The 26,567-nt window shown below is 38.5% G+C and overlaps 2 protein-coding genes across 2 annotated transcripts; both read left to right on the top strand.

The window, feature by feature from the left end:
• Nucleotides 1–2,292: 2,292 nt before the first annotated feature.
• LOC5578935 (bifunctional coenzyme A synthase) lies at nucleotides 2,293–4,224 on the top strand. Its single transcript, XM_001657173.2, has 2 exons — nucleotides 2,293–3,151; nucleotides 3,348–4,224. The coding sequence occupies exons 1-2, from the start codon at nucleotides 2,465–2,467 to the stop codon at nucleotides 4,182–4,184; spliced, it is 1,524 nt and encodes a 507-aa protein (XP_001657223.1). The 5' UTR covers nucleotides 2,293–2,464; the 3' UTR covers nucleotides 4,185–4,224.
• A 13,981-nt stretch (nucleotides 4,225–18,205) lies between these two features.
• LOC5578936 (non-structural maintenance of chromosomes element 1 homolog) lies at nucleotides 18,206–19,415 on the top strand. Its single transcript, XM_001657174.2, has 3 exons — nucleotides 18,206–18,632; nucleotides 18,697–19,175; nucleotides 19,237–19,415. The coding sequence occupies exons 1-3, from the start codon at nucleotides 18,515–18,517 to the stop codon at nucleotides 19,348–19,350; spliced, it is 711 nt and encodes a 236-aa protein (XP_001657224.1). The 5' UTR covers nucleotides 18,206–18,514; the 3' UTR covers nucleotides 19,351–19,415.
• Nucleotides 19,416–26,567: the final 7,152 nt, after the last annotated feature.

Below are 26,567 nucleotides of genomic sequence, written 5' to 3'. Positions count from 1 at the left end.
TCCCTTGGCCAGTAGGGCCAATTTTCAGATATGTGATGCTATTTAAACGTTTCTAATGACCGATATAATTTCATTGCACTCCTTAGGGGAAGAGGTGGTAAAATGAACACCTTAAGAAAATCATCTTGTTTCTGATAGAAAACGAGGAATTTGTATAGTTCTATCGCACAGCATCAAAAATAGGGATGTAATCTATAGTAGCGATATGGATTCAGACTGAAATATCTAATTTTTTTCATATTTTCATCGCTATCAAAAAGCGATGCAAATGTTCATTTTACTTGCACTATGCGGGTAAAATGAACACCACGCAAAAAATGTAAGCAAAACAAATATTTCTGAAAATTTTCATTGCCCCACCGGAAGTATATCCATTAATGATTGTAAGTCATTGAAAAAGAATTCTAAAGGTATCAGATTTGGCATCATATCATAACGATATTCACCTCACTGAAAAACCTCAAGTCTTCCGAGCTAAAAGATAAGTCAGTTCTAATTTTCAAACGTGGTTTTCTGAAATCTTAGTTTTCGTTGACATTTTTACTCTAATTGACCTCGGTATCAACTCGAACACTCAGATTTATGCTCTAAATCGCCCGTGCGCGATAAAAATTCACGGTGTTCATTTTACCACCCCTATTCATTTTACCACCACTTCCCCTTACTACACCGCCTCCCGTTTGGTAGACTTCATCTCTTCTAATCCCTGTCTAACTTTCACATTCATGACGGAGAGGATTTTATAATCATTCGATTAATTCCCCATGAACTCAATGACAGAGATTCAGGGGTCTATTTTATAAGTCGAATCGATCAAAATGACTCGACTAGAGTCACTGTCGACCGAAAAAAACACTCGACTCAGCTCTGTCACTCGAGATTTTCGACAGTTGTCACTCTATGTGACTGGATTACTATGGGAGTCGACGGGTGACTTCTGAAATATGCATGCTTGCTTTGATCGACAATGAATACAGACGAGTCACATGAATCTGCTCGATTTACAAAATAGGCCCCTCAATCCTGGGATTGAATCCGTGCACAAATGGTCTTATCCACCGGTGTAGGGGAAGGGGTGGTAAAATGAACACCTTAAGGAAATCATCTTGTTTCTGATAGAAAAACGAGGAATTTGCATAGTTCTAACGCACAACATCAAAAATAGGGATGTAATCTATAGCAACGACATGGATTCAGACTGAAATAGCTGAATTTTCACATATTTTCATCGCTATCAAAAAGCGATGCAAATGTTAATTTTACCTGCACTATGTGGGTAAAATGAACAACGGTTGGTGGTAAAATGAACACTATGCAAAAAACGTGGGCAAAACAAATATTTCTGAAATTTTTCATTGCCCCACCGAAAATACATCAATTAATGATTGTAACCCATTCAAAAAAAAAATTCTAAAGGTATCAGATTTTACATCATATCATAACGATATTCACCTCACTGAAAAACCTCAAGTCTTCCGGGCTGAAAGTTACATCAGTTCTAATTTTCAAACGTGATTTTCCAAAATCTTAGTTTTCGTTGATATTTTCACTTCAATTGACCTACGTGTCAACTCGAACACTCAGATTTATGCTCTAAATCGTTCGTGCGTTATAAAAAATCATCGAAATTAGTTTATTCTCGGTAAAAGTCACGATGTTCATTTTACCACCCCTGTTCATTTTACCACCACTTCCCCTACTAAATTCTCTCGGTTCTAGAATTTTGACACTTGAGCGGGTTCGAAACACGTGGTGAGCATACAGAAGCGTGCCCCGCTGAAGTGTCACAATTCTCAGATCGAGTGAATTTAGTTCACCGGTGGATTAGACCATCGCGCATGCTGTGGTTTGAAAAACCAAGATTCAAAACGATCCTGCTCATTGAGATGAATTCAAAGCATGCTTGTTTTAATCTTGGAGTAGAAAGATGCTCTTAGAAGACCTGCGAAATTAATTGACTTGCAGTTCCCGCAGTTCCATGTTTCGTCTTTGGTTTCATGTTCCAAGTTTCCAATCGTAATCCTTGTTTCATTGCGTGAGTCTTTGCCTGGAGTAACTTAGTACTCCATTATTAATAATGATAGTACGATGAGAAATTTGATAACAATACCACAGCTTGAAATAGACAAGTACTTTTCTAGTTGTGAAAATTTATCAAAATTAAGTATTTAAAATAAACCTAAATATCACAAGAAAATTGATTGCAAAAATGTACTAAAATTGTTAGTTCTAAAATTGAACTGTCAGATTAAAATCTGTCCCAGAACATCGCATTTGACATTCGATTATTAAATGCAACAAAAACGCACGGAAAAAGACACAGCACGTCCAAAGTCCAAGATATGATAATATTAATTCATAATAGTTAATAGCTTAGCTATACTTTCGCTCATAACATCCGACCTGGTGCAGGATTTTTTAGGATATTATTATGTGATACAAGTGTATTTCCATAACGATAGGAATGTCATCGAAAACGGGCCTCTTGACAGCGGTTCACCTGGCCAATATCACCAGCACTTTGGACGCCACTCGCAAGTATGCACTGGGAACTCTCTACCTACAGTTACATCCCCGGTTCCAGGATGTGGCAAAACCAACTGCTTTCAGCAAATTTATTGCCACTGTGTATCAAAGTTCACCAAAGGTGCTCGGTCCAGGGGTGGACCTACGAATACTGATTAGTTCTCTCAAATCGAAGGAGATTGTTCCGGTGAATCGCCGAATTGATTACCTCTTTTCCGATTACTGCCTTGATCCGCACTTGGATGGATTGGATGTGGCGAGGTTCTACCCTGGCGCCAGTGTGATCGAACTTGGAACGCAGCCCTTCTCGATCGACGCCAATGGATTGACCGATTCTAGTGAAACTTATAAAAATGTCGTTCTTGGTGGGACGTTCGATCGAATCCATGCCGGGCACAAGGTTCTACTCTCGCAAGCGGCCCTTCTGGCAGAGGAACGGTTGGTCGTTGGCGTGACCGACGAGAATATGATCAAGAGCAAAAAGCTGTGGGAGCTGATTCAGCCAACCGAACGGAGAATCGAAGATGTTCGGGCGTTTCTCGAGGACGTGGATCGAACCTTGCGGTACGAAGTCGTTCCCATTAGCGACCCGTTCGGACCGACGGCTACGGATCCGAATATGGACGTAAGTTCTGGAATGCATGAGATTTGATTAGATTGAATTTTATGTTATACTTAGTCATGGGCGTAGACAAAGAGAGGGTCTAAAAGATCTCTCTATTTTTCTGAAACCTTGATTTAATCGCGTTGAGAGTGTATTTTTTGTCCACCACCAAAGAAATTTGAAGAAAAATATCGTAATAATTTCACAAATTTTACAGCTCATCGTCGTCAGCACGGAAACGGCTCGTGGTGGCGCCAAGGTGAACGAACTTCGCGCCAAAAATGGACTCAATCAGCTGCGGGTACGCACGATCGATCTACTGGACGATGAACTTACGGAGGAAGATAAGGAAGACAAGATCAGTTCCAGCAACATGCGGATGGATCTGTTGGGAACTCGTCTCAAACCGCGTGACTTGAAACCACACCTCAGTCCGAAACCGTACATTATCGGACTTGTTGGAGGTGTTGCCGCTGGGAAGAGCAAGATGGCGGAGCGTTTTGCAAAACTTGGCGCTGGAGTGATCGATTGCGACAAGATCGCCCACGAGCTGTACGAACCGGGCGAGGATTGCTACCAAACGGTGATCAACAATTTCGGCGTGGGCATTTTGAACGAGGACAAAACGATCCACCGGAAGGCTTTGGGCGCGATTGTTTTCTCCGATCCGGACAAGTTGGATCTACTGAACACGATTCTGTGGGACGCCATTTTGGAGCGGACCAAGCTGCGCATCAAGGAAATATACGAGAAGCAGAACAAACAGATTATTATCATGGAAGCGGCCGTTTTGCTGCGAGCCGGGTGGCAAAACGCATGCCACGAGATTTGGTCCTGCATTATTCCCCGCGAAGAAGCAATTCAGCGGCTGATGGATAGGAACGGGTTAACGGAAGAGGAAGCGGACAAAAGGATCAAGGCACAAGTTAGCAATACCGAACTGGTGCAGAATTCGGATATCGTGTTTTGCACGGCTTGGAGTTATGAATATTCGCAGAAACAAGCCGAAAAAGTTTGGACAGATTTGGTAGAAGAGCTGAAATTGAAGCTGTGAATTTTATTGTTGACGGAATAAATGTTATAAGGTTTTGGGATTTCATGTTTATTCCATGTTTTATCACATGATCCAGTTGCTTCGGAAAATGTGTTAGCATTGAGCAAGTTGAACAAATTCGAAGTTGTTACACTCTTAATCCCAAGTTTTGTAGGCCACCTTCTTCTCGTCTGTTACTTTATATCTAAGATGCATCCACCAGTAGTCAATACTGTGCAGGTCCAGTCCTGGCGACTGAAGGAGAAGGGTAATTATGATAATTTGAATGCCTACTTTACCTTTGCGTCCCCGACTTATTTTTAACAACAAAATTTTTTGTTATCTTTTCGACCTTTTTTTCAAAATTTTCAGTACGATTCATTTTTGTACGATTTTAATGAAGTTTTCAATTTTAACCTTCCTAATGCATTAAGAAAAATTTACACATTATGCATTAAGGGTAAAAAATGACCCATGGCTTTAAAACGCTCTCAAAAATCAATTTTTGAACCGATTTTGGTTCTTTTAGCTTTATATGAAAGATATGGAACTCAAGAATGGAACCCTGGAAATTGTTTGTCAGTATGGCCATTCTGGGCACAAGGGCACCAGGGAACCTAGAACCTGTTTCAGAAAGAACTGGCGTATATCATATTCAGCAGTTCATACACATGTATATAACGACGGTTCGAATTTCATGGTTTTTCATTCCGATTTACAAGAGCACCAAGAGGACCAACATTTAGATTTGGCCGGTATTTCGGAGTGTTCCGGAACCGGTTCCGCTAGGGTGTGATGTGGACATTTTCAGACCATCATATAGTACCATCATGCGACGGCTCAAAATACATGATTTTTCATCCAGATGTAAATGGACACCATGCCATACACCTGGCGTTACGCACCTAGTGGAACAGAGCCTGCTTCTCAGCATTTATAAACGGAGAGGTTTGCCATCTGACTATTTTTGCCTATGTATATATGCCAAGGCATGATGATATTGTACACCTGGGAAGCCGAAAAAATGTCCAACCCGAAAGGATCCTTGACCAGTGGGAATCGAACCCATACCCATTAGTTTTATCTTACTGAAAAGCTGCGCGTTTGCCGCTGAGGCTATATGGGTCTCTTAAACATAAAGTTATCATACTTGAATTTTATTTCCGTTATTATCAAATTAGTAAAAAAAATGTAATATAAGGAATCGAAATCATTCGACATAATTCTAACTTATAACTATTATAACTTTTGACATCAATCGCAATTTTGAGACCTGCTCAAATAGGGCACCAGACATCCTTTTAGGAAAACTTTCAAATATTCCTTCAAGAATCACTCTCTACATATCTTCAGAGGTTCTTCCAGAGAATTCTCCAGGAATTATTTCGAAAATTCCTTCACGAATAATCTCTACCGTAATTCAGAAATTTCTTCACTAGGGCTTTTGCCAGAGATTGCTCCAGGAAGAAATATTGTTTTCCATGATACATTTTAGACCAGTTTTGATAGGGCTCTTGATAGGCTGAATATCTTAGCAATTCCTCCTAGAGTTTCTCCAGGGATTCGATAAGCAATTCGTCCTAGGATTCCTGCAAACAATATTTACAGGCATTTAATTTGGTTACCGGTATATCGGTCTATTTTACTTGAAGTAAGAGAGAGCATGGAGAAGAAAGCAATGAATACTAGATGGATAGGTACCGTAAAGGAACGGCGAGAGAAATTGGATTAGATGTTGTAGAGGGCATACCATATAGAACAGTATTACTTGAAGCGTCCTTCTTTTTGGCTAACGTCCTATGGGAACGGCTTGGCGAATTACACTATCAAGACAGCCAAGACATTTACAGGGATTCCTTTAGAGATTTCGCAAGAATGTCTCTAGTGATTACTAAAGAAAAATTTTTACTGGGATTCTTCCAGGAGTTTCTCCCAGAAATCCTCCAAGATCTGTTCCAGGAATTCTTTCAGGAAAGCTGCGGAATTTCTCCAGATAGTTTTAAGCAATTTTTTCTGGTATTCTTTCAGAGATTCTCGGACATTGTCCCGAAGCTATATCGCGCCCGAAATCGGTCGACGAAAAGATAATTTTTTAAACTTTTTGACGATTTGTAAGAACGATAAGTGTTATGAATTGTCTCCGTCGCGTCTCGTGAATGTCGTGTAGTTCTTACGTAAGTGCAAACTATAAAAATGAGTAGTTTCAGAGATTCCTCTAGGAAATCAAGGATTCTTGCAGAGAATCTTCAAGCCAACACTTTTTTTATAAAGGGATTGTTAGAGTATGTTAATGTTCATATCTTCAAGGTTTCCCCCAGGAATTTCTCTAAGAGTTACACTAGGACATTTTGTTTCAATGGTTACTTAAGATATTTATCTAGTGATTTCTTCAGAATTTCCTCTGATGATTCCTCTACGGAAACACACAAAGATGTCTCCAAAAAGTCCTCTCTAGATGCTTCCAGGAATTATTTCGAAAATTTCTTCTTGGATTCCTTCCGAAATTATTCCAGGGATTCTACCAGGAATTTTTACAGGTGTTTCTCAACTTACAAATTCCTCAAGAATTTCTTGGAGGAATTCTTCCAGAGTTACCACAAGGAAAATCGCGACATGAATTATTTTAATAACTTCTCCAGACTGACTGGGACTCGTTCTGAACCACCAACAGGGATTCCTCTAAGAGTTCATCTTGAAATTCCTTCAGTGATTCTCCTATGAATTCCTGCAGGAATTAAGTCATACATTATGCTAAGAACTACTTCAGGGATTATTTTACGAAAATCTTTACAAATATTCCTCCAGTAAATGCTTTACATTGATTTTTTTGTTAAATCTCTTCATGGAATCATGGATTTCTCTAGTAAAACCTTTACAGCGATTCCTGCAGGGATTTCTTCAGCTTTTTCATCAGGAATATCACAAAGTTTTGCTTTAAATTTTTTTTAATGATTTCCTCTAGAAATTGTCCAAGGATGGGCTGGTAGACAATTAACTGCACATTTTAATGAAATATGCTTTTCGTCTACGCAGTCTTTATTATAAAAAAAGCCGGTAAAAAAATGAACAGCGGAGCCAAAAAGCATATTTTATGTTCAAGGGATTTTTTCATGAATTCCTCTAGAGAATTCTTCTATGAATCCCTCGATTGGCTCTTGCAAGAATTACTTCAGACATTTTTCCAGGAATTCAACCGGGGATTCTTCGAGGGATTTTTTTCTAGAATTACAACGCATTTATCCGCATCGACCAAGGAGTGTGGGTTCGATTCCCGCTTCAGTTAGGAAAACTTTTCGTCAGGAACGTGTTTCAGTTGTGAAATTGGGCGTTGCATGCTAGTTCGTGGTCTTGTGGTCTTGTGGGGTTTCTTTCAAAGGACAAAGGGTCCACTGAAGGCATTTACGTGAAGGTGTTTTTTATAGGTTTCTCCAGGGATTGCCCTAGGAATCTTTTCAGGACCTCATCTATTTTCTTTCAAACATCTTCTTGAGAAAAGGAGTTCCTAGAGAAATCTTTAAAAAAAATCGCAGATGAAATTCAGGATGAATTATTATTCATTTTGATGAAATCTTTGAAGGAATTCATGGGTAAATCTATGTAGGAATTTATAGAGGATTCTCGAAGAATTGCCCGGAGGAGCTTTTGGAGGCCCAGAACGAGTCTCTAAAGAAATTTGAAGGGGAATTCCTGGAAGATTGCCTGAAAAAATCCTTAGAAGAATTCATGTAGCGATTTCCTGGATGCATGCCTGAGGGAATTCCTAAACAAAACTTTTGAGGAATCTTTAAAGGAATTCAAGAAGTTATTAATTGTAGAATCCCTAGATGAATTTCGGGAGCGATCCCGGTGGAAGTCTCAGGAATAATTCGTAGAATAATCTCGAGAAGACTACCCGAGAATATTCTGGAGAAACAAATGGAGAAATATCTAGAGCAATGCTTCAAGAAATTGTTGTATTGTAACTTGGAGGAAGCCTTAAAGACATCACTGCATAAATCCTTGTAAAAATATTCCTGGAGGAATGCTAAGAAGAGTCCCCGACCAGATAGAAGAAACAAGATTATAACAGTTTTGCTCTTATATGATTTTATTATAAGACCAGTTGTTATAAAACATATACCGTTAGTAGTTGGAATAACAAATTTAACGCCAAATAAATATAGAATATAACAAATTCTATTAAAATTATACCAATATGATTAAAAAACGTGTTACCGACCTGTCACAACAAAACAACATTATTGCAATTTTTGTTATTGTTCATATCTTTAGATGTTATTTACAACCAACTTACACATGCAATGTAAGAAATATAACAAATGTCATGTAATTAATCTGATACCAAAATATGTGACAAGTTAAGAACAAAGCCATCTTGACAAAGTTATATAAACTTCTGTTAATTTAACAGCTTTTGTTACAATATGTCATAATCTTGTTATGTGATTCTAGACGGGTGTCTTAGAAGCCTGAGTGGCCCAGAAGTAATATCTGAAAAAGTTCACTGAGAAATCGTTCGAGAAATTCCTGGAGAAATTCTAGTTAAAATTTTACTGGAGGAATCTTTGGAGGAATCACTGGAGGAACTTCTGGCAATATTCCTGATGGAATTGCTGGTATTTCTGGAGTTCTATCGGAAACGGTCTGGTAGCGAACAAAATTTGTTTCTTGGAGAAATCTCAGGGTAACCGCTTGTGGAACCCATGGAAAAATCGATGTAAGGATTACAGTAGAGATTATGGTTCTGCACATAAGGCTGCAGCACGTGCACAGAATGCAATCAGTGGATTACAATAAAATTGTATCACAATTATATCAAGATTTGTTACAAATATCAAATTTTATTTTATTTTTGTTCCTGCACGTTGAGTTGTAACAATGTCCTTACATAATTAAAACAAAATAAGTTATAATAATAGAGGCTATTTCAAATTTGTTGAAATTTATAACATAATTATAAAACAAATCGTGATAAAAAATGGGAGGGAAGTTACTTATACATGTGCGCTTTTATTCATGTAAAAAACATAACAAATTTTGTTATAATTAAGTAATGAGTAATGACAAACTGAGTTATATTTTTGTTTGATTTGAAACATAATAAGTTGCATTTTTGTTTAATTTATATTATATTTTGTTTCAACTTTGTTCAGTATAGAGGAAAATGTATTGATTTTTTTTTGTTATTTTATCTACTACCGACCAGTGGATTACAACAATATTGAAGCACGATTAAATCAAGATTTATTACAAATATCAAATTTTGTTTCATTTGTGCTAGAAGTACTTTGAATGCATGGAAGACATTTAAACATAATCGAAACAAAACCATATTAACAAAAGCTGCTTCAAATTTGTTACTAGTTAGAACATAACTAAAGGTCGGACTCGATTATCCGGAGACTCGATTATCCGGCAACTCGATTATCCGGGATTCGATTATCCGGAGTTTTAGACTCGATTATCCGGAATTTGGTTTTTGATATTCATGTTATTCAGTTTTTATGCATAAATTTGAGATTAATTGGTATTGTTATATACAATATGAATGGTTTTGCAGTTTTGGACGTATGTAAGAAAAGAAAAAGGGGGCTTAAAAAGGGGTTTTTGTGTATGTCGGTCAAAACCATTTATTTTTTCCTCTCAAGCCCCCTAATTATCCGAGACATAATTTCTGGCTACGCCACTGCATCATGTAAATAATACCAGTGATGCATTTTGAACTGAAACATTGAACTCTCGAGCCAGAGCCTGTCGTTGCTCTCGAACGGCCCGTTCAGAACGCAATGCATTACAACCGTAATCAAAGCATGGGTTTAGGTTTATACCTGGAAAATATTTCATAAACTGATTATAAGTTACATTTAGTTATAATAAGCATAGCATTTCTAGCTTTGAACAGCTTCAAAACAACTTTGGCACGTTTAGATGCCGTGAAATCTTTCAAAACCATCTGCGTTCAATTTCCTGCTCTCTAGCATTCAAATTTTTGAACCGAACAATGAGCAAGCCTACTTGATCACGCCGTTCAAAAAATTGAACTGGAACGAGAACTGAACGCGTTCAAATGCATCACTGAATAAAACAACGATAAAACATAATATTTAAGCTCTTTTATCGTTGATTTTAATTTTTCTTTTAGTGATTCGATTATCCGGAGGATTCGATTATCCGGAGTGAAAAAAAATGATACTCCGGATAATCGAGTCCGACCTGTATAACACATTTTTCATAAAATTTGTGAGAGCAATTGCTTATAACAAATTGTACAAATAAGTAATGGAAAATAACAAAATGAGTTTTATTTGGATTTGATTCGAAACATAATGAGTTACACTTTTGTTTGAATTATAACATATTTTGTTTCAGTTCAGTTTAGTTTAGTTTAGAGTAAATTGTGTTATAATTTTTTATTATTTTAACTACTAATCATTAAAAAATGTTAACATATTTCTTTTAGAAAAAAAGCGATAACGGAATAGCAAAATCTGTTTCAACTCTGTTGTAATTCACTAGTCAGGTTACTCTAGCTTTTACTGTATACCTCCCTTGTTCTCTGGTCCGTTCAAAATCCAGTTATGCTGAGTTGACTGTATAATCTTTTTTTTCCAATTTGGCCGTAACGGAAATAATATTCTAATATATTATTTTTATGTTTGGGAAGCCTAGCGGTAAAAACGCAGCATCTCAGCTAGACCAAACTAAGGGGCATTGGTTCGAATCCCACCGGACGAGGATCTTTCCGGGTTGGACATTTTTTCGACTTCCCAGGCATACAATATCATCGTGCTTGCCAAGCGATATACATAGGCAAAAAAAGTAAGATGGCAAACCTCTCCGTTTATAAATGCTGAGAAGCAGGCTCTGTTTCACTAGGTGCGTAACGCCAGGTATATGTCATGGTGTCCATTTACATCTGGATGAAAAAATCATGTATTTTGAGCCGTCGCATGATGGTACTATATGATGGTCTGAAAATGTCCACATCACACCCTAGCGGAACCGGTTCCGAAATACTCCGAAATACCGGTCAAATCCAAATGTTGGTCCTCTTGGTGCTCTTGTAAATCGGAATAAAAAACCATGAAATTCGAACCGTCGTTATATACATGTGTATGAACTGCTGAATATGATATACGCCAGTTCTTTCTGAAACAGGTTCCAGGTTCCCTTGTGCCCTTGTGCCCAGAATGGCCATACTGACAAACAATTTCCAGGGTTCCATTCTTGAGTTCCATATCTTTCATATAAATCTAAAAGAACGAAAATCGGTTTAGAAATGGATTTTTGAGAGCGTTTTAAACCATGGGTCATTTTTGACCCTTAATGCATAATGTGTCACTTTTTTTGTAGCGCCGCTCCTAGAGGTCGCTGAAAGCTTCTTTAGCACGAAAATGTTCGTTTTCAAAAGTTAGGAAAAGTCAGAAAATTTCAGATTTATATCTCTTTTCTCTACAAAGTTACAGCTTATTTACCGTGCCGATTGGCCAAAAATGACCCCAATGCACAAGGAAGGTTAAGCTGAGAATTGCGGTTTTTGAGGACTTTCTTCGGGTTTTTAATCATAACATAGTTATTTTTGATCTAGAGTGCTTTGTGAAGCCCAAGCAGGACAGTTCGGTTTTGCGTCGTCCGATTGATTTAGCTGACGGATTCGCGCGTTTTCGTTGCCGGAGAATTTTTTTCCCCCTGTTTTGGAGCGTCTTGCTGGGTAGTGCTTTGTGAAGCCCAAGCAGGACAGTTCGGTTTTGCGTCGTCCGATTGATTTAGCTGACGGATTCGCGCGTTTTCGTTGCCGGAGAATTTTTTTCCCCCTGTTTTGGAGCGTCTTGCTGGGTAGTGCTTTGTGAAGCCCAAGCAGGACAGTTCGGTTTTGCGTCGTCCGATTGATTTAGCTGACGGATTCGCGCGTTTTCGTTGCCGGAGAATTTTTTCCCCCTGTTTTTGGAGCGTCTTGCTGGGTAGTGCTTCGAGAAGCCCAAGCAGGACGGTTCGGTTTTGCGTCGTCCGATAGAGTTTGTTGACGGTTTCGCGCGTGTTTTCGTCGCCGGAGATTTTTTTTTTTTTTCCTTTGTTTTGGAGCGTCTTGCTGGGTACGTATTTGGGAAGGCCCAAGCAAGACGGTTTATTTTCGGGACGCCAAGAAGTTTTGCTGTCAGTGTCAGTTTTGTGTTCAGTCGAGAATGGATGGCCAACTGGTGAGTTCGTTTCATGCTTATGATAACACATATTTTCTTGAAAGCGTAACTTTTATGTAATATTAAAACAAACTTTGTATGGTTTGTCACTATAGGTGTCGGCATTATGCTTTTTTCTTATACAATTTGAATATACATATATTTTTCTCTTTTTGACATTATTAAAAATTATCCTTTGAATTGTTCGACATTGTGAATGTTGACGTATTTTCTAAAACTTCTACCATATCGAGACAAAATGCACAGTAATACTCATATGTAATTTTCAAACAAACTATGTATGGTTCGTCACTACAAGTGTCGGCATTATTCCTGTTTCATATAAGTTAAAATATATACATGTAATTTTCAGTTTTCGTCATTAATAAAAACGTCTTTTGAATTGTTCGACATTATAGATGTTGACGTAATTTTTCCAAAAACTTCTCGAGACAAAAATACAAAACTAGCTTTAAATACAAGTCGTATATTTCCCCCTTGTCCATGGATCGCATCACCGACCAGAGGTGACTCCCAGATCTTTTCCTTCCTCACTAATAAACACCCTTCCCGTGGTGATTGTGGAGATGCAGAGGTATTCTCGGTCTCTAGAAGCAACAATCATTACACCCTAACATTCCTTCCCCATCCCAACTGACTGTAAGGACTTGGCCGGCGCCGTTATTGATCAATAATATTAGATCTGCTAAAATTGCACTTCGAGAGTAAGCGGAAACTCCCATCCCTTATTCATTTGGATCGTAGTGCAATTCTTACCAGTTCCGATCAATCACGGAGTAGCAACCATTGACATGTACAGTCAGTTTATGCTATGCTATGCTATGCTATGCAAAACACCCCTTTCTTTTTACCTTTATTTTTGTAATAAAAAAAACTTTGAATGGTTGGACACTACAAGTGTAGACTTCCGAAAGGTTCACTTTATTCAACAAACTTTGGATGGTTCGTCACTGTAAGTGTCGGCATAAGAATAGGAGTGTTAGGAATGTTTCATTTAGGTATTTGTTCAACAAACTTTGAATGGTTCGTCACCCCAAGTGTCGGCATAATCATGTTTATATCTCACAAATAATTATTTATCATGGTCTAATTGCTTATCAAAGTGAATCCTGTGACCCAACGATCCTCCCCATTAACAAACATCCCTCCCAGTAACCTTTGTGGAGATGCAGAGGCAAACACGGTCTCCAAATAGCAAAGGTTACACACTAACATTCCTTCCCTCAATCCCACCTGACTGCAAGGACGTGGCCGGCGCCGTTATTGACCCTGTATAAATAGAGGCACTGAATTATGCACACTGAAGAAGATTATGGCCAATCCCAGTCAAACTTCTAGTTGATTCTTTGTGCATTTTCACTGACTTCGGTCAATCACGGAATAGCAACCATTGATATGTGTAGTCAGTCTAAGCTAAGCTAAGCTAATAACATAGTTATTTTTGATCTAGTTCATCGTGTTAAACGCTTTACGGAGCCGAAATTCTTGTTTTATACTTTTATACAATCATTTAACTTCTTAGGTCGTTTTCACCGGTGTTCCATTGTCATTTTTGAACAGTTCAAAAAAAGTCCACTAAAAGGCATTTCAAGACTCAAGCAAGCTAGTTCGGTTTTTGCGTTGCTGGAGTGACGTCTATTTTTCTGCCACGCGTTTCGTTTGCTGGGCAGTGCATTTGAAGGCCCAAGCAAGCTAGTTCGGTTTTCGCGTCGCCGTGTGTATATCAAGTATGCTGATAAAGTTGCTTATGGCTGCTTAGTCAGGGATGAAGGAACAATTTGGTGAGCTCGTTGCATGCTTTCATTTTTAATGTATATTTTATTGTGAAACACTTTTTAATCATGACAACGATAGAAAAGTCACTTTTATGTATATATTTTTTTAACAAAACATGAATGTTTTTTCACAATAAGTGTCGGCAAAGACTCTTGTAATTGTTTAAAAAGTATTCAAATGCACATACCTTACCTCTTATCCAACATTTTTCATTACAGAAATCGTTTTGAATGGTTCGACACTGAAAGTGTAGACTTACTTTAGGAACACGTTGTCTGTAGTGACTAATAGGTGACTGTTTGAACTAAGGCTGCATGGATCGCATCACTTACCAAGGTGAATCCTGATTATGTAGCTTTTGAACTCTCCCCACTAACAAATTCCTCCTTGTGACAACCATGGAGATGCAGAGGTGATCTCGGTCTCTAGTAACAATGGATGTCACACTCATAATCCCACCTTTCCCCGATGACCGTAAGGACGTGGCCGGCGCCGTTATTGACTTTATGATGTTTGGAGTTCTCGAAAGTGTACATTGAAGATGGAAAGCTATTCCCAAGCTGCATCTGTTGGTTCCTTGTGCAACTTCGATTATTCTGGTCAATCACGGAGTAGCAACTACGAATTGTACGGTCATCAATGCTTATGCTTATGCTTATGCTAGTTAAAAAAAAAGTCCACTAAAAATAGAACAAATTTTACCCGCTTCCATCGCAGTTTGATCTATATTCTATTTCAAATAAATTTGTCATAAATTTAACATCAGCGTTCCTGCCTGATGTTGAAGTAAATCAAACATATTTTCGCCGATCTGTGATACGGCGGTTACTGCTTGTTATAAACCAAGAATGGATTTTCTCAAAGTTTGCGATGCATTCAACTTCGAAAGTGGTGCGTCTTCTCGTATTATGATGTGCATTCGTGATCTCTTCCAAAGTTGAACATCTTGCATATTCTAGATGAAAATTCAACTATGGTGATAGGCATGTTTTGTTTTTCTACCATATTAACAATAACTGTGAAGAGTAAATATAAACCATATCAGAGTAAAAACGTATTTCTCCAAGGTTTTGTCAGGGAATTTCTCAAGAGACATTTGGGTTTATTCTACAAGTGGCGTGAGGTGAGAATTGTCAGTCTCGCATAGCGAGGTGACAATTCTCGATTCGAGTGAAGTGACTCTCCATTTGATTTACACGGCGAGTCACTTCACTCGAGTCGAGAATTGTCACCTCACTATGCGAGACCGACAATTCTCAACTCACGCCACTCGTAGCATATTTTTTTTCGACAGCTCGTCCAGAGAATGCAGTAACTCCTTCAATGATTTCTTCTAAAATTTCACCAAGAAATAGTATATTTTTATCAGAAACTCTTCTTCAGAAAATTGACATTGAAAACTTTCTCTTCTTCATTTGGGTTTGAACACAGACAAACATACGTAACACTCTAATTATTTCCATCGCACAACAGAATAGCGCCCAATTCTAATATTTGGTGGTTGACCGACGGGCCACTCGTGGCGCTCGCATCGCTTTCGTTCTAGTTTGACGTTCGCTGATTACCGCCACCTAGTTCGCGGTTGGCCAAATAAAGTTTTTTTTAACATGTTTACGGGACTATGTTTCAAATTGATAATTGTTCTAGCTGTTACGTCTGTTTGTCTGTGGTTTGAAGATACACTTTTGTGCAAAGATATTTTTTGCAAATGCGTTTTACGACAACCAAATAAAATTATTGAAATCATAATTTCTGATAGATTCTTACGGAATCACAGATACATTTATTACAGAATTCTGATAATTTAACTTTTAGAATCTAGGGCAAAGTATTTTACATTAACTGAAAACCTCTGAAAACCATTCTTCTCCACGAAGTTATGGAATTAAGAGGAATGGATTAACTAACCTAAAATTAACTTCAAATGGCTAGCATTTTTTTTTCTGCCCAACAATGTTCTCAAATTAATACTATTTTCTAAGAAGTCTTTTCATCAACTTCAATAAATTGACTTGGATGAATTTTGGCGATACTATTTGAAAAAGCGGTTAGTTTCATGCAAATTTTCAAACCCCGTATTTTTCTTAATGAATAAATTTATGCTAAGAATTCTATTGATAGGATCAACTGTCGATTTCTACTGAAAAACTGTAGAAACATACAAAAAAACAGAAATGAATTATTCAATAATGTTAAGCAGATTGCTTCAGAAATACATTCACTGAGCCTCTAACAAACACTTCATTTTTGCTCTATGCATTTCCCTAAAATTTAAAACTAATTGCCTAATGTATCAAGCAATTTCTGGTTACACATCTAATTATTGGAATTTCGTCTAGAACTTTAGTAAACTTTTAAGATTTAGCATGATTTTTTTTTCCATGCCTTGATTAATCGTAACTGCCTTGATTAATCGAATAACTTCATTAATCGTTATTGCGCATTTCTCTTATAACTGCACTATCGTTGAAGTTTTTACAAGTACGGGAACGCCAATAGAAGTGCTCGATTGCATCGAATCGGTTTGTTAAACACGCCAATGAAGTGGAAGTGATACACACGTTTATTCAAGCTTTCGCACTTATGAAGCCGCACTTCGTGGTCTATCCAGCTTTTTACGCTAGCATGCCATAATATTTTCATCACCCCTTTCTGACATCTCTTGGCAACACTATAATTTTTTTATAGTTGGATCACAGCAACCTTCGTGGCGGAGCAAATTATTGTTGTTGACGAACGTGTTTCCAGGAGACCAAATCAAAAAGTGTTTCCAAAACAATTCTCGCGGAACATTACTAAAGGACCTATCTAACATTGAGAGGCTCTCTTTGTTTACTTTCTCTTTCATTAATAACTGAGTCACATTAATCTCTTCTGTTGCGTTTTTTGTATGAAACGCTAGTCAAGGAAATTGACTTTCGATCTATAGTGAAAAACTTCCAAAAATCTTTAGTGTTCCACTGTTATAATCGAAAGAGAACGAGAGAGGAGAAAATCTCTCATTTGTACATAGGTCCTTCAGTAATGTTCCGCGATTCTATTCTTAATTTTTACCCATATTATTTGATTTAATTCATATTTATATTAGGTGCCCGCTTTCAGAAATTGATTGATTCTATAATAATAAATCTTCGTGTTGATTCGTCAATGATCGAAGGAGTGAAGTATTATGCTCCACTAACACAAAAGACCATCTGAGCCTTGATGTAGCCTGGATCTGAGCCTGGATGGATAATTTTCATTAATAATCAAGAAAACTGATTTAATTTGTCTTTGACTAGCAGAACTGTTAATGTGAATAGGGACGAAAAACAGGTTATTCGTTATTCGTAACTTCGTGTGGGATCTAGTGCCATCCATTGTTACTAATAATGTTAGAATTTAATATTCATCTAGGTAGTTTGTGGGAATAGAAATAATATTGCGATCAGGGAGGACTTTCTTGGCCTTCACAAATGCGAGGAAGTTGGCGCTGAGGGTTTCAGTCGTTCGCTAAAGTAGAATAAGGTCGCAACAGCATAGCGCACGGCTGCTTGCCATGAACCTTAAAAATTGATAATACTTTCCTTGCTTAGAAAATGAAACCTGCTGATTTCCATGCAAAGCTATCAGTTTGTAGCGGGTTCAAGCAAAATTTAAGAACTTTAATTTCTCGCTGGTCAATCAATTAGTGCCTTGCTTGCGTAGAAAAGCGCTCAATATTCATAGTTGTATGTTTTTCACAATCCACACCGAATAGTCCGACCATCCAAAAATTGTATGGGAACTCGTTCACACCAGGAAACTTTCAATGGATCCTAATCATTGGTTGCCTAAAATCATACGAAATAATTATTTTTTTTAAGAAAATGGTTTATCTCAATATAAAAAGTTGAACACGAAAATAATTTTGTTGCAAAACGCATCGAGTGAAAATTAATGACAGTTCAATCAACAACATAAAATCATTGCCTGCTAACTATAAAATTTGTAGCCAAGAAATGCCAAAATTGAAACACCCCTTGTTGATTTATAGCTAGCGTAAAAAGCTGGATTAGTGAAAGAACACAATTTAAAAAAAAAGTATATAATTTTGTTTTTTTTTTTTGGTTTTTTAACACAAATCCCCAAGAATCGAATTCATTCTAATTAGAAATAACGCGATATAACAACATTGCAATTTCCAATTGGATATCATCATCTAAACTGAACTTTTTCCAATCGGAACCATTCAATCGATTGAAACCATTTTAGTACATGAATTTGCAACAATTGTCAGTTAAATTGTTTGTTTTGAGCCAAGGAAAGTGCGCGGTTTAGGCTATAGCTATCGCTTTTGCGAAGTGATTGCAATCGTGTACAAAAACAGTAGAATTATCTCCAATACACCGTTCAGATATGCCTACAGCAATGCCATACACGGACGTACATCGCGCGTTCCTGCAAGCTATATCCCACCATGGAACGATGAGTGGCAAACAGGCCTACAAGGCATTGCTCGCTATATACGCAAAATGTAAGTCATACAGCGTTTCAACTACTGTGTCTATTTTCGCTGAACACATCTTCTCAAACCTTAGATCATGACAGCGAAGAGATCCCAACGGAGGACGAGATCCCCGATATCGTCGCTTCCATCAACGGCAAGATCTTCCGGTACGATCAGAAGATTTGCTTCGTTCACTACGAACCGGCCGATACGGACTTCTACGTGTTCTGCAATCAAGTGGAATCGCAGATCGATCGATTGCAGAACTACTATACGGAATCGGAAACGGCCCTCTTCCGGTTGATCCTACGGGAGTTGGCAGGAACCGAAGAGCACAAGCTGAAACCGATTCTGTGCCTCAATCTGACGGCGGAGATCCAGGGGAAGCCGCTTAGCAAGGTGCGAGCCGAGCAGCTGTTGGACCAGTGGGAAAAACTCGGGTATTTTGTGCTGCTGGACGGGATGTGGCATTTCGGTCCGAAGACGATCGGCGAATTCGATCGGTATCTGGCGGCCAACTATCCAGATCAGATGCAGCGGTGCAAGCTGTGCAAGGAATCGGTGTTCTATGTGAGTGGGAGTTTGGCCTGGAATCTTTATGATTGTTTGATAATTTTTTTCTATTTCACAGGGTGTTCGATGTGATAAGTGTCCCGAATCATTCCATAAAGATTGTATGAAGAAGTATCTTAGAAGGTTGACAAACTGTCCTGGGTGCAAAAATCTGTGGTCAACTCCTGTTTGATGTATTATTTATTGTGTGTATCGTTTAAAGCATTTTTAATAAAAAAAAAGTTCATATTTTTGTAATTATGTATTAGATATGTGACAATAAGGATAATTTGCGGCATCGGCACTGCTCGACTATTCATGGAAACCAAAACTGAAATATCAAATTCACAGTATTGATGTATTAAATCACATTAATCAAGACATTCAGGTGGTTTTTTGATCAGTCAACTGTGAGATTTCCAAGGCTGAACAAAAAAAAAATCGTCACAGTCGTTACAGTCACCCCATAGTTATGGATAGCACACAGATATGGATCAGTGTCCGATTAAAATGAGAATATCTCAACAGATTGAGCTACAATTACGCAAATCACATTTTAATTAATTTAAGCATAAATCTATACAGTATCGCACTCAATTATAATGGGATATTGAAAACCATACCACAATTATGAATCAAATGTCGTTTTCGTTGTTAGAAACTGGGTCGGTGATCAACACATAGGTAAACAAACAAACCACAAGCAAATTGTAGTTCGGTCGAACCTGAATCGTGTAGGGGTTAAACTGTGATTCAGAACAGGTTTCGCCAGTTCCAACCTAGGTTCAAAAACGAATTTGACAAAAGATAAGACTATTCTGGAAGAAACGCCAAAACGTATGCTTTCACTAACACACTATTCTTTTACCTCGTAGATGAATTGCTGTTATAGTGTTCTGATCCATAATATGAGTCGATTTGATCCACAATAAGGACTCCCTCTTCCATTGATTCACATCTTTGGGATGGACATCGTTTGAAATTTCTATCGAAATCGACACTCTCTGGTAAATAATCGCGAATATCGAGGTATATTCCAGAATACAACTATATTCGGCAGTGGCAGGGAGGTAATTTTATTCTGTACTGCAGCATCAATAGTTAAACTGACATGAAATGTACAAAACGTTTCCAAAAAATAGAAGCAAGTCTATCGGTGTGAATCGATAGAGGATTGAGCAGCGCATAAATAAAAACAGACAAACACGTAATTGTTCTGCTTATGTCCGAGAAAATTACGAAAGAAGCGCGGATTGGTTTTGACTGCCGAGAATACGTAAATTTTCCCTACATAAGTATTTAGTAAACAGTTGAATTTTACCACAGGTCCACAGAAAATCGTTGATTCTGGTTTAATTTCGTAGATATGAATGCTTCAATCCAATGACCGTTTATAGTCATTGCAAGCTTATTCATATACCTAATTATGTGATTTTTGTTAAAGTGTGCCTTTAATTTCTGGCAAGTTCAAATATAGGGTAGAAGTACCAATTATGGCAATAGTGGGAGAAAAAAGAGATTTTTCTTATTGTTTGACTAGAATATAACAGCTAATATTCACAATAATGATAATGTTTTTGATAATAACTAAACCTTGATAAGAACATTCGTGCGATAAGCTTCGAAAAATGGACATTTAAAATTTTTGTCTCACACATAGGGTGAAAAACTACTTGGGCACTTCCATGGTTCACTTTGGTATGGAGGGGTTTTCTTGGCCGAATAGTTTGAAGCTTTGCATAAGAAGCATTTCAGTATGCCGCATATTGTGGCCAAATAGAAGCTTCGTAGCTTGCAAAAAAAAACCCACTGCCGAAGTGGATCAAAAGGAGGCGGTTTGTTTACATTTTTTGATCAGTGGAATAAAGGAAGTTGATTTACGAGTTACTTCCACGACGGGGCGATTCGACAAGGTATTATCTTCAAGTTTTATGTTGAATTACTCGGATTTTTCAATCACACGTTCGAAAACGTTCGCAAGAGGTAGCTGCTAATTTCATGGTTGAGAGGTCTGTTTCAGCGATACTCGTTTTTTGAAAAAAAAATAATATTTTAAAATTTCTTGCTACCTAAGAAAATTGTTAAAGTTCGAACATTCCTGTTCAAAATTTCTACGGAAAGTTATATTATTTTTTCCCCTGGTATGTAGTCCTAGGTTTTTTTAAAGTAATTTTAGCTTACATTAAATTAAGAAAAAAAAACGAATTATTGTTCAAAAATTCAAGAATTCATCATAGAATTTCTGCATTTTATTGACGGTGAATCTCACAAAAAAACTTAGTTAGGTTTATGGGGCTCACAACAAAAAAAAAATGTTTTTTTTATTCATTTCTTATAATGTACAATGGTGTTAGTTAATCGTGATATTGACCGTTCTGTTCCTAACTTTTCACGACCGTTTGAAACAGTCATCGCACAGTGGCGGTCCTTCATACAAAGGTCGGACAAAACCTCAAATACGTCCAAAATCGCTTGATAATGGTTAGCTATTACCTATCTTGGATACCTGACATCATCCCGTTGGAAAGAACTGTCAAATTTTTTTTTTATTTTTTTTATTGCTTTATTATAGAGACTTTCAGCCCTGAGCTGGTTCGTCTAACTGTCAAATTGAAAATTCGATTTTCCAGTGAAATTTGACAAAATTATTTATTTTTCATCCAATCGAATAAAAAGCCTATTAAGGACTGTTCATTTAAGAAAGTGGACACCTAAATATTAGCATTTTGGTGTAAAAATTCCATAAAACTGGAATATCTGGAATGTATAAAACAGTTTAGTTGAATGGTGTCTTTATATAGCCTTGGCAATACCGTACACCCCCGTTAATTTGAACGGTACGTCATGCAAACTATCGGGGTTCATTTTTAATTTGAACATCTAGTCACCCTAGAAACGTGAATCTGTTTTACTGTTTAACCTCTTTTACCGTTTTGTTTTGATTCTGCGTTCCGTTCTACAGCGTTCCATTCCACATCACTCCGTTCCATGAGCTAAATGACGTTTGAACCATTTTTAATCTGAACGTTGTGCAAATTAGCGGGGTACAAATTAAAAATTGTTCAGATTAAATGTGGTCAAACCAACGAAGGTAACCGGTAGTCGTATGTTTGTAGTAGAACCCTTCAGCAGTTTTCGAACATTTCCTATAAAACTGTTTTTTCCATGGTATTATTATCTTGAATGGCTAACCGAATTTTGAAAAATCTAGAGCAATTATCAGCACATGCGATATCATAGAAATTGTGATAATTGAAAACGGACCATAGCTTTCTTGGCACTTTATACATGTGGGTACGAGAATGATCAACTTCTCCCCACTGATCAACTACACCCCGAATTACGGTACTGAAAACTGCATACTCGTTGGGTACAGTGCAAATATTTGGTCAAACTAAAAGTGGATGTGATTAAATATATAGGTTGTTTTCCTATGCCTTTGCATATAAAATAGTTAAATAATTAAATATTGTTGATTTGACTGAAATTGCTATTACAATCTTTGAATGTTATGATTTTTTCATAGCAAAGAAAATGTGAAAATGGTTTTGGCTACATTTTTGTTTTCCGAACTATTGTACAAAATCCAAACATGAGAAGAAAAAATAAAAAAAAGGCAAGCGAGCAAGCCAGCTGTCTGTGAACTGGCTCTTCTATCTCAGCTCTGGCACACGCTATGTCGGGACCAGACGATTATGAAAATCGAATGTACATCGGATTTTTTCTCGCTAGAGATCAGTATTTGGTCCATATTTTCATAATCGGAAGGTTTTAAAATATTCTATCGGTGATATTTTTTTCATACATTTTGTATGTGCTGAAATGGGCGGAAAAACGAGGTTTTCATGGGTTTTAGCATGAAAAATAGCTGAAAAGTGTAAAAAATCAAAATTTCACCGAAAGAATATTTTAAAATCTTTCGATTATAAAAATGTGCATCAAATACTGATCTCTAGCGAGAAAAAATCCCATGTACATTCGATTTTTACAATCGTCTGGTTCAAACATGGTCGGGGTTCTGCTAAACCGCACCAAGTGTCATTTTTTCCCTAATCGACTTTTTTACACCAGAGGACTCAAATAATCATTACCTTTCTAGCTTAGCTTAGCTTAGCTTAGCTTAGCTTAGACTGACTACACATATCAATGGTTGCTATTCCGTGATTGACCGAAGTCAGTGAAAATGCACAAAGAATCAACTAGAAGTTCGGTTGGGATTGGCCATAATCTTCTTCAGTGTGCATAATTCAGTGCTTCTATTTATACAGGGTCAATAACGGCGCCGGCCACGTCCTTGCAGTCAGGTGGGATTGGAGGAAGGAATGTTAGTGTGTAACCTTTGCTATATGGAGACCGTGTTTACCTCTGCATCTCCACAAAGGTTACTGGGAGGGATGTTTGTTAATGGGGAGGATCGTTGGGTCACAGGATTCACTTTGATAAGCGATTAGACCATGATAAATTATTTGACGCGAGCTAAGGATCGAACACTACCAACCTGCTTCGCGAACCGCGCCACTAATAAATCATGCCACGCGAGCGACGCGCGACACGATTGATCCTGCTCACATCACCCGCCCCCGCAGGAGCAAGCGACGCGAGCAAAGGATCAAACACAACTAACCTGCTTCGCGATCCGCGACACCAATAAATCATGCCACGCGAGCGACGCGCGACACGATTGATCCTGCTCACATCACCCGCCCCCGCAGGAGCAAGCGACGCGAGCAAAGGATCAAACACAACTAACCTGCTTCGCGAACCGCGCCACTAATAGATCATGCCACGCGAGCGACGCGCGACACGATTGATCCTGCTCACATCACCCGCCCCCGCGAGAGCAAGCGACGCGAGCAAAGGATCAAACACAACTAACCTGCTTCGCGAACCGCGCCACTAATAAATCATGCCACGCGAGCGACGCGCGACACGATTGATCCTGCTCACATCACCCGCCCCCGCAGGAGCAAGTGACGCGAGCAAAGGATCAAACACTACTAAATAAGTCCGCGAATCACGCCACTTTTCTCCCCCCCCCCCACTGCACTGCGCGCGAGACACGATTAATCCTGCTTGATCGCTTCACCCGCCCCCGCAGGAGCAAGCGTCACGGTCAAAGGATCACACACTACTAAATAATCCCGCGAATCACGCCACTTTTCTCCCCCACACTGCACTGCGCGCGAAACACGATTAATCCTGCTTAACCGCTCCACCCGCTCCCGCAGGAGCAAGCGTCACAGTCAAAGGATCACACACTACTCTCAAATAATCATTACCTTTCTACCATAAAAATATCAAGTAATATGAAGAGTCCCTTGTAATCTTACTCCAAAAATTTTCTTTGGATGGACATGTAAAACTGTAATTTTGTTCAGCCAGAGCGAACCATAAACCAACGCAAGTCATCAGAGGGAATTCATTTTTCAGATATAAAGCTATATTTTTTCAATTTCCTTCTATATTTTTACAATTTATCCATTCCAAGCAATTCATAGAAACAGAGGCCAGTGAAATTGGGCAGCTATTGATAAAATTAAATTAAATATAGCTCCGGTGGCGTTGATCTATTTTCTTTCAAATTTTACCCAGCCACACCGCACTAAGTACTGTTTATCTGAAAATCACATTTAGACATGGAGTAAAGGCATTTACATGCAATACATACTTGCACTAGCTTGTGTAAGTCTCGGTCAGCCAATCGGGAGCGTCTTAGAGACTCCCCGACTCAACTGCCTCAGGGTCGGCACGCTTACCTTAATTTACCGCGGACAGGGAATCTTCACACTAGAATTTAGGAAAACCCAAGCACTTCACTTAACAAAACTCCTACTTTATTTCCTTCCACAGGCTTTATTTGGGCTTCAACCTACTCCTCGCTATCCACTTCTTTCCCACTTTCTTATGTACTAATCTGACCTGTTCACTTTTTGGGGCCCCTTCTTCTTCCGGCTACCACCTGTCCGCTCCTTCCTCCTTCCTCTCGGCCTGGTATCGGCCGCCGGCGTTCTCCTACCACACAGGTATCCTTCGGCCACGTCTGGCCACGCTCTCCTCGGGTTGGCTTGGGGAACTTCGGCTGCAGCTTTCTGGGACCCTCTACGCCTCCTAGGCTACCGATATGTTGACGGATCGGTCTTCGGCCAACGACGGTGCCGGAATCTACCCGGAATATGGCTCTAGGATGGCGTAGGGTGGTAATAGAAATTATGTGGTTTCTATACCAAAAAACGGCGGGGTCCTGGTGTCAACTTTCCACTCACTTCTTCCTCACACAACTCTTTGTTGGCTCTCTCTTAACTTTACTTTTCCAATATCAACTTTGGGTTTTGCGACTAGCTTCTTCAGCAGTATCCGGGCAAGTGAACTCCAGTAATTAAATTTTCAACCATAGAGGTTCTTGACCTAGGTCGTCGATCATTACCCTTTTCCATTCGGGTTTTCAATGATGGCCCCTATTTCGCCACCCCTCATGGCCGCCCGAACGTTATGCTACCAGACATCTGGTGGTGGGTTTTGGGAGCTCGGTGGGTGGTAGCCTGCATGGTTATGGTTAACTGACATGCATTTGCCCTAGTTGTATGCCTAGTGCTACTGGGGAAAAACCTAGACAACTACTACGAATACTTCCTGTCAATTTAACGTACAAACAAAATACAAAATCCCCTTAACACTATCAACTGACAAACCGAACACTTACACTTGTTATATAATATGTTTATCAAACCACATAGAAGCCAGAATGAAAAAAACGAATTAATCAAATCTGATGCTGTGTGAACAACTCAGGTGGACTTGGTGCGCTTTAGCTGTTCAGAAAATGGCATTATCGCCATCAAATCCCGTCGGACAAACTGCACATTACTTGATTCAAGTTTATCACAATTTCTTCAAGAAGTGAAGATGACCTAGTGGTAGCACACTAAATTACTACTCAGAAGGCAAGAGTTCGAATCACGATGAAACTTTTTTTCTGATGTTCTATCCGATGGTGATGGAAATCAAACAACTTTTAGATTATGTGATTTTTTTTATATTGCAGAAAAACATCAGCAGGTCAATGTTCATCTGAAAAGATGGTGATTCCTGGTGAACTCTTCACGCATTGAACTGTGAACTTGATCAGCAAAGGTGCACCAAATGGGAGCAACTTGGTGCGCTTTGGTAGAGCGAATTCATTTTCTTCGATCATTAGGATCTATGTATGAACACGTGAGAACCTTGATTCAATACATACGAATCCTTCCCATAAACACTTGTGACATGCATTCCAACATGCACGGTGATGATAAACATCATTTTTCTCCAATTATACTTGTGTTGTTGAAAACTGTGAAACACATCCAACCATACCGAACCAAGAAACATATTTTTCAATTTTTGTTCAGCCAGAGTGAACTGAGTGCTTCA

Source organism: Aedes aegypti, chromosome 1 (assembly GCF_002204515.2).
Source record: "Aedes aegypti strain LVP_AGWG chromosome 1, AaegL5.0 Primary Assembly, whole genome shotgun sequence".
NCBI classification, from domain to species: Eukaryota; Metazoa; Arthropoda; class Insecta; order Diptera; family Culicidae; genus Aedes; species Aedes aegypti.
Note: the sequence above shows the minus strand (reverse complement) of the source record. Positions and strands in the feature narration are given on the sequence as shown.

What these genes read in the sequence shown, in the direction of transcription:
- LOC5578936 (XM_001657174.2), top strand. Translation starts at nt 18,515, where the DNA reads ATGCCTACAGCAATGCCATACACGGACGTACATCGCGCGTTCCTGCAA. An exon ending in GCTCGCTATATACGCAAAAT is followed by an intron (nt 18,633 to 18,696) that starts GTAAGTCATACA and finishes CTCAAACCTTAG; the next exon opens with ATCATGACAGCGAAGAGATC. An exon ending in GCAAGGAATCGGTGTTCTAT is followed by an intron (nt 19,176 to 19,236) that starts GTGAGTGGGAGT and finishes TCTATTTCACAG; the next exon opens with GGTGTTCGATGTGATAAGTG.
- LOC5578935 (XM_001657173.2), top strand. Translation starts at nt 2,465, where the DNA reads ATGTCATCGAAAACGGGCCTCTTGACAGCGGTTCACCTGGCCAATATC. An exon ending in CTACGGATCCGAATATGGAC is followed by an intron (nt 3,152 to 3,347) that starts GTAAGTTCTGGA and finishes CAAATTTTACAG; the next exon opens with CTCATCGTCGTCAGCACGGA.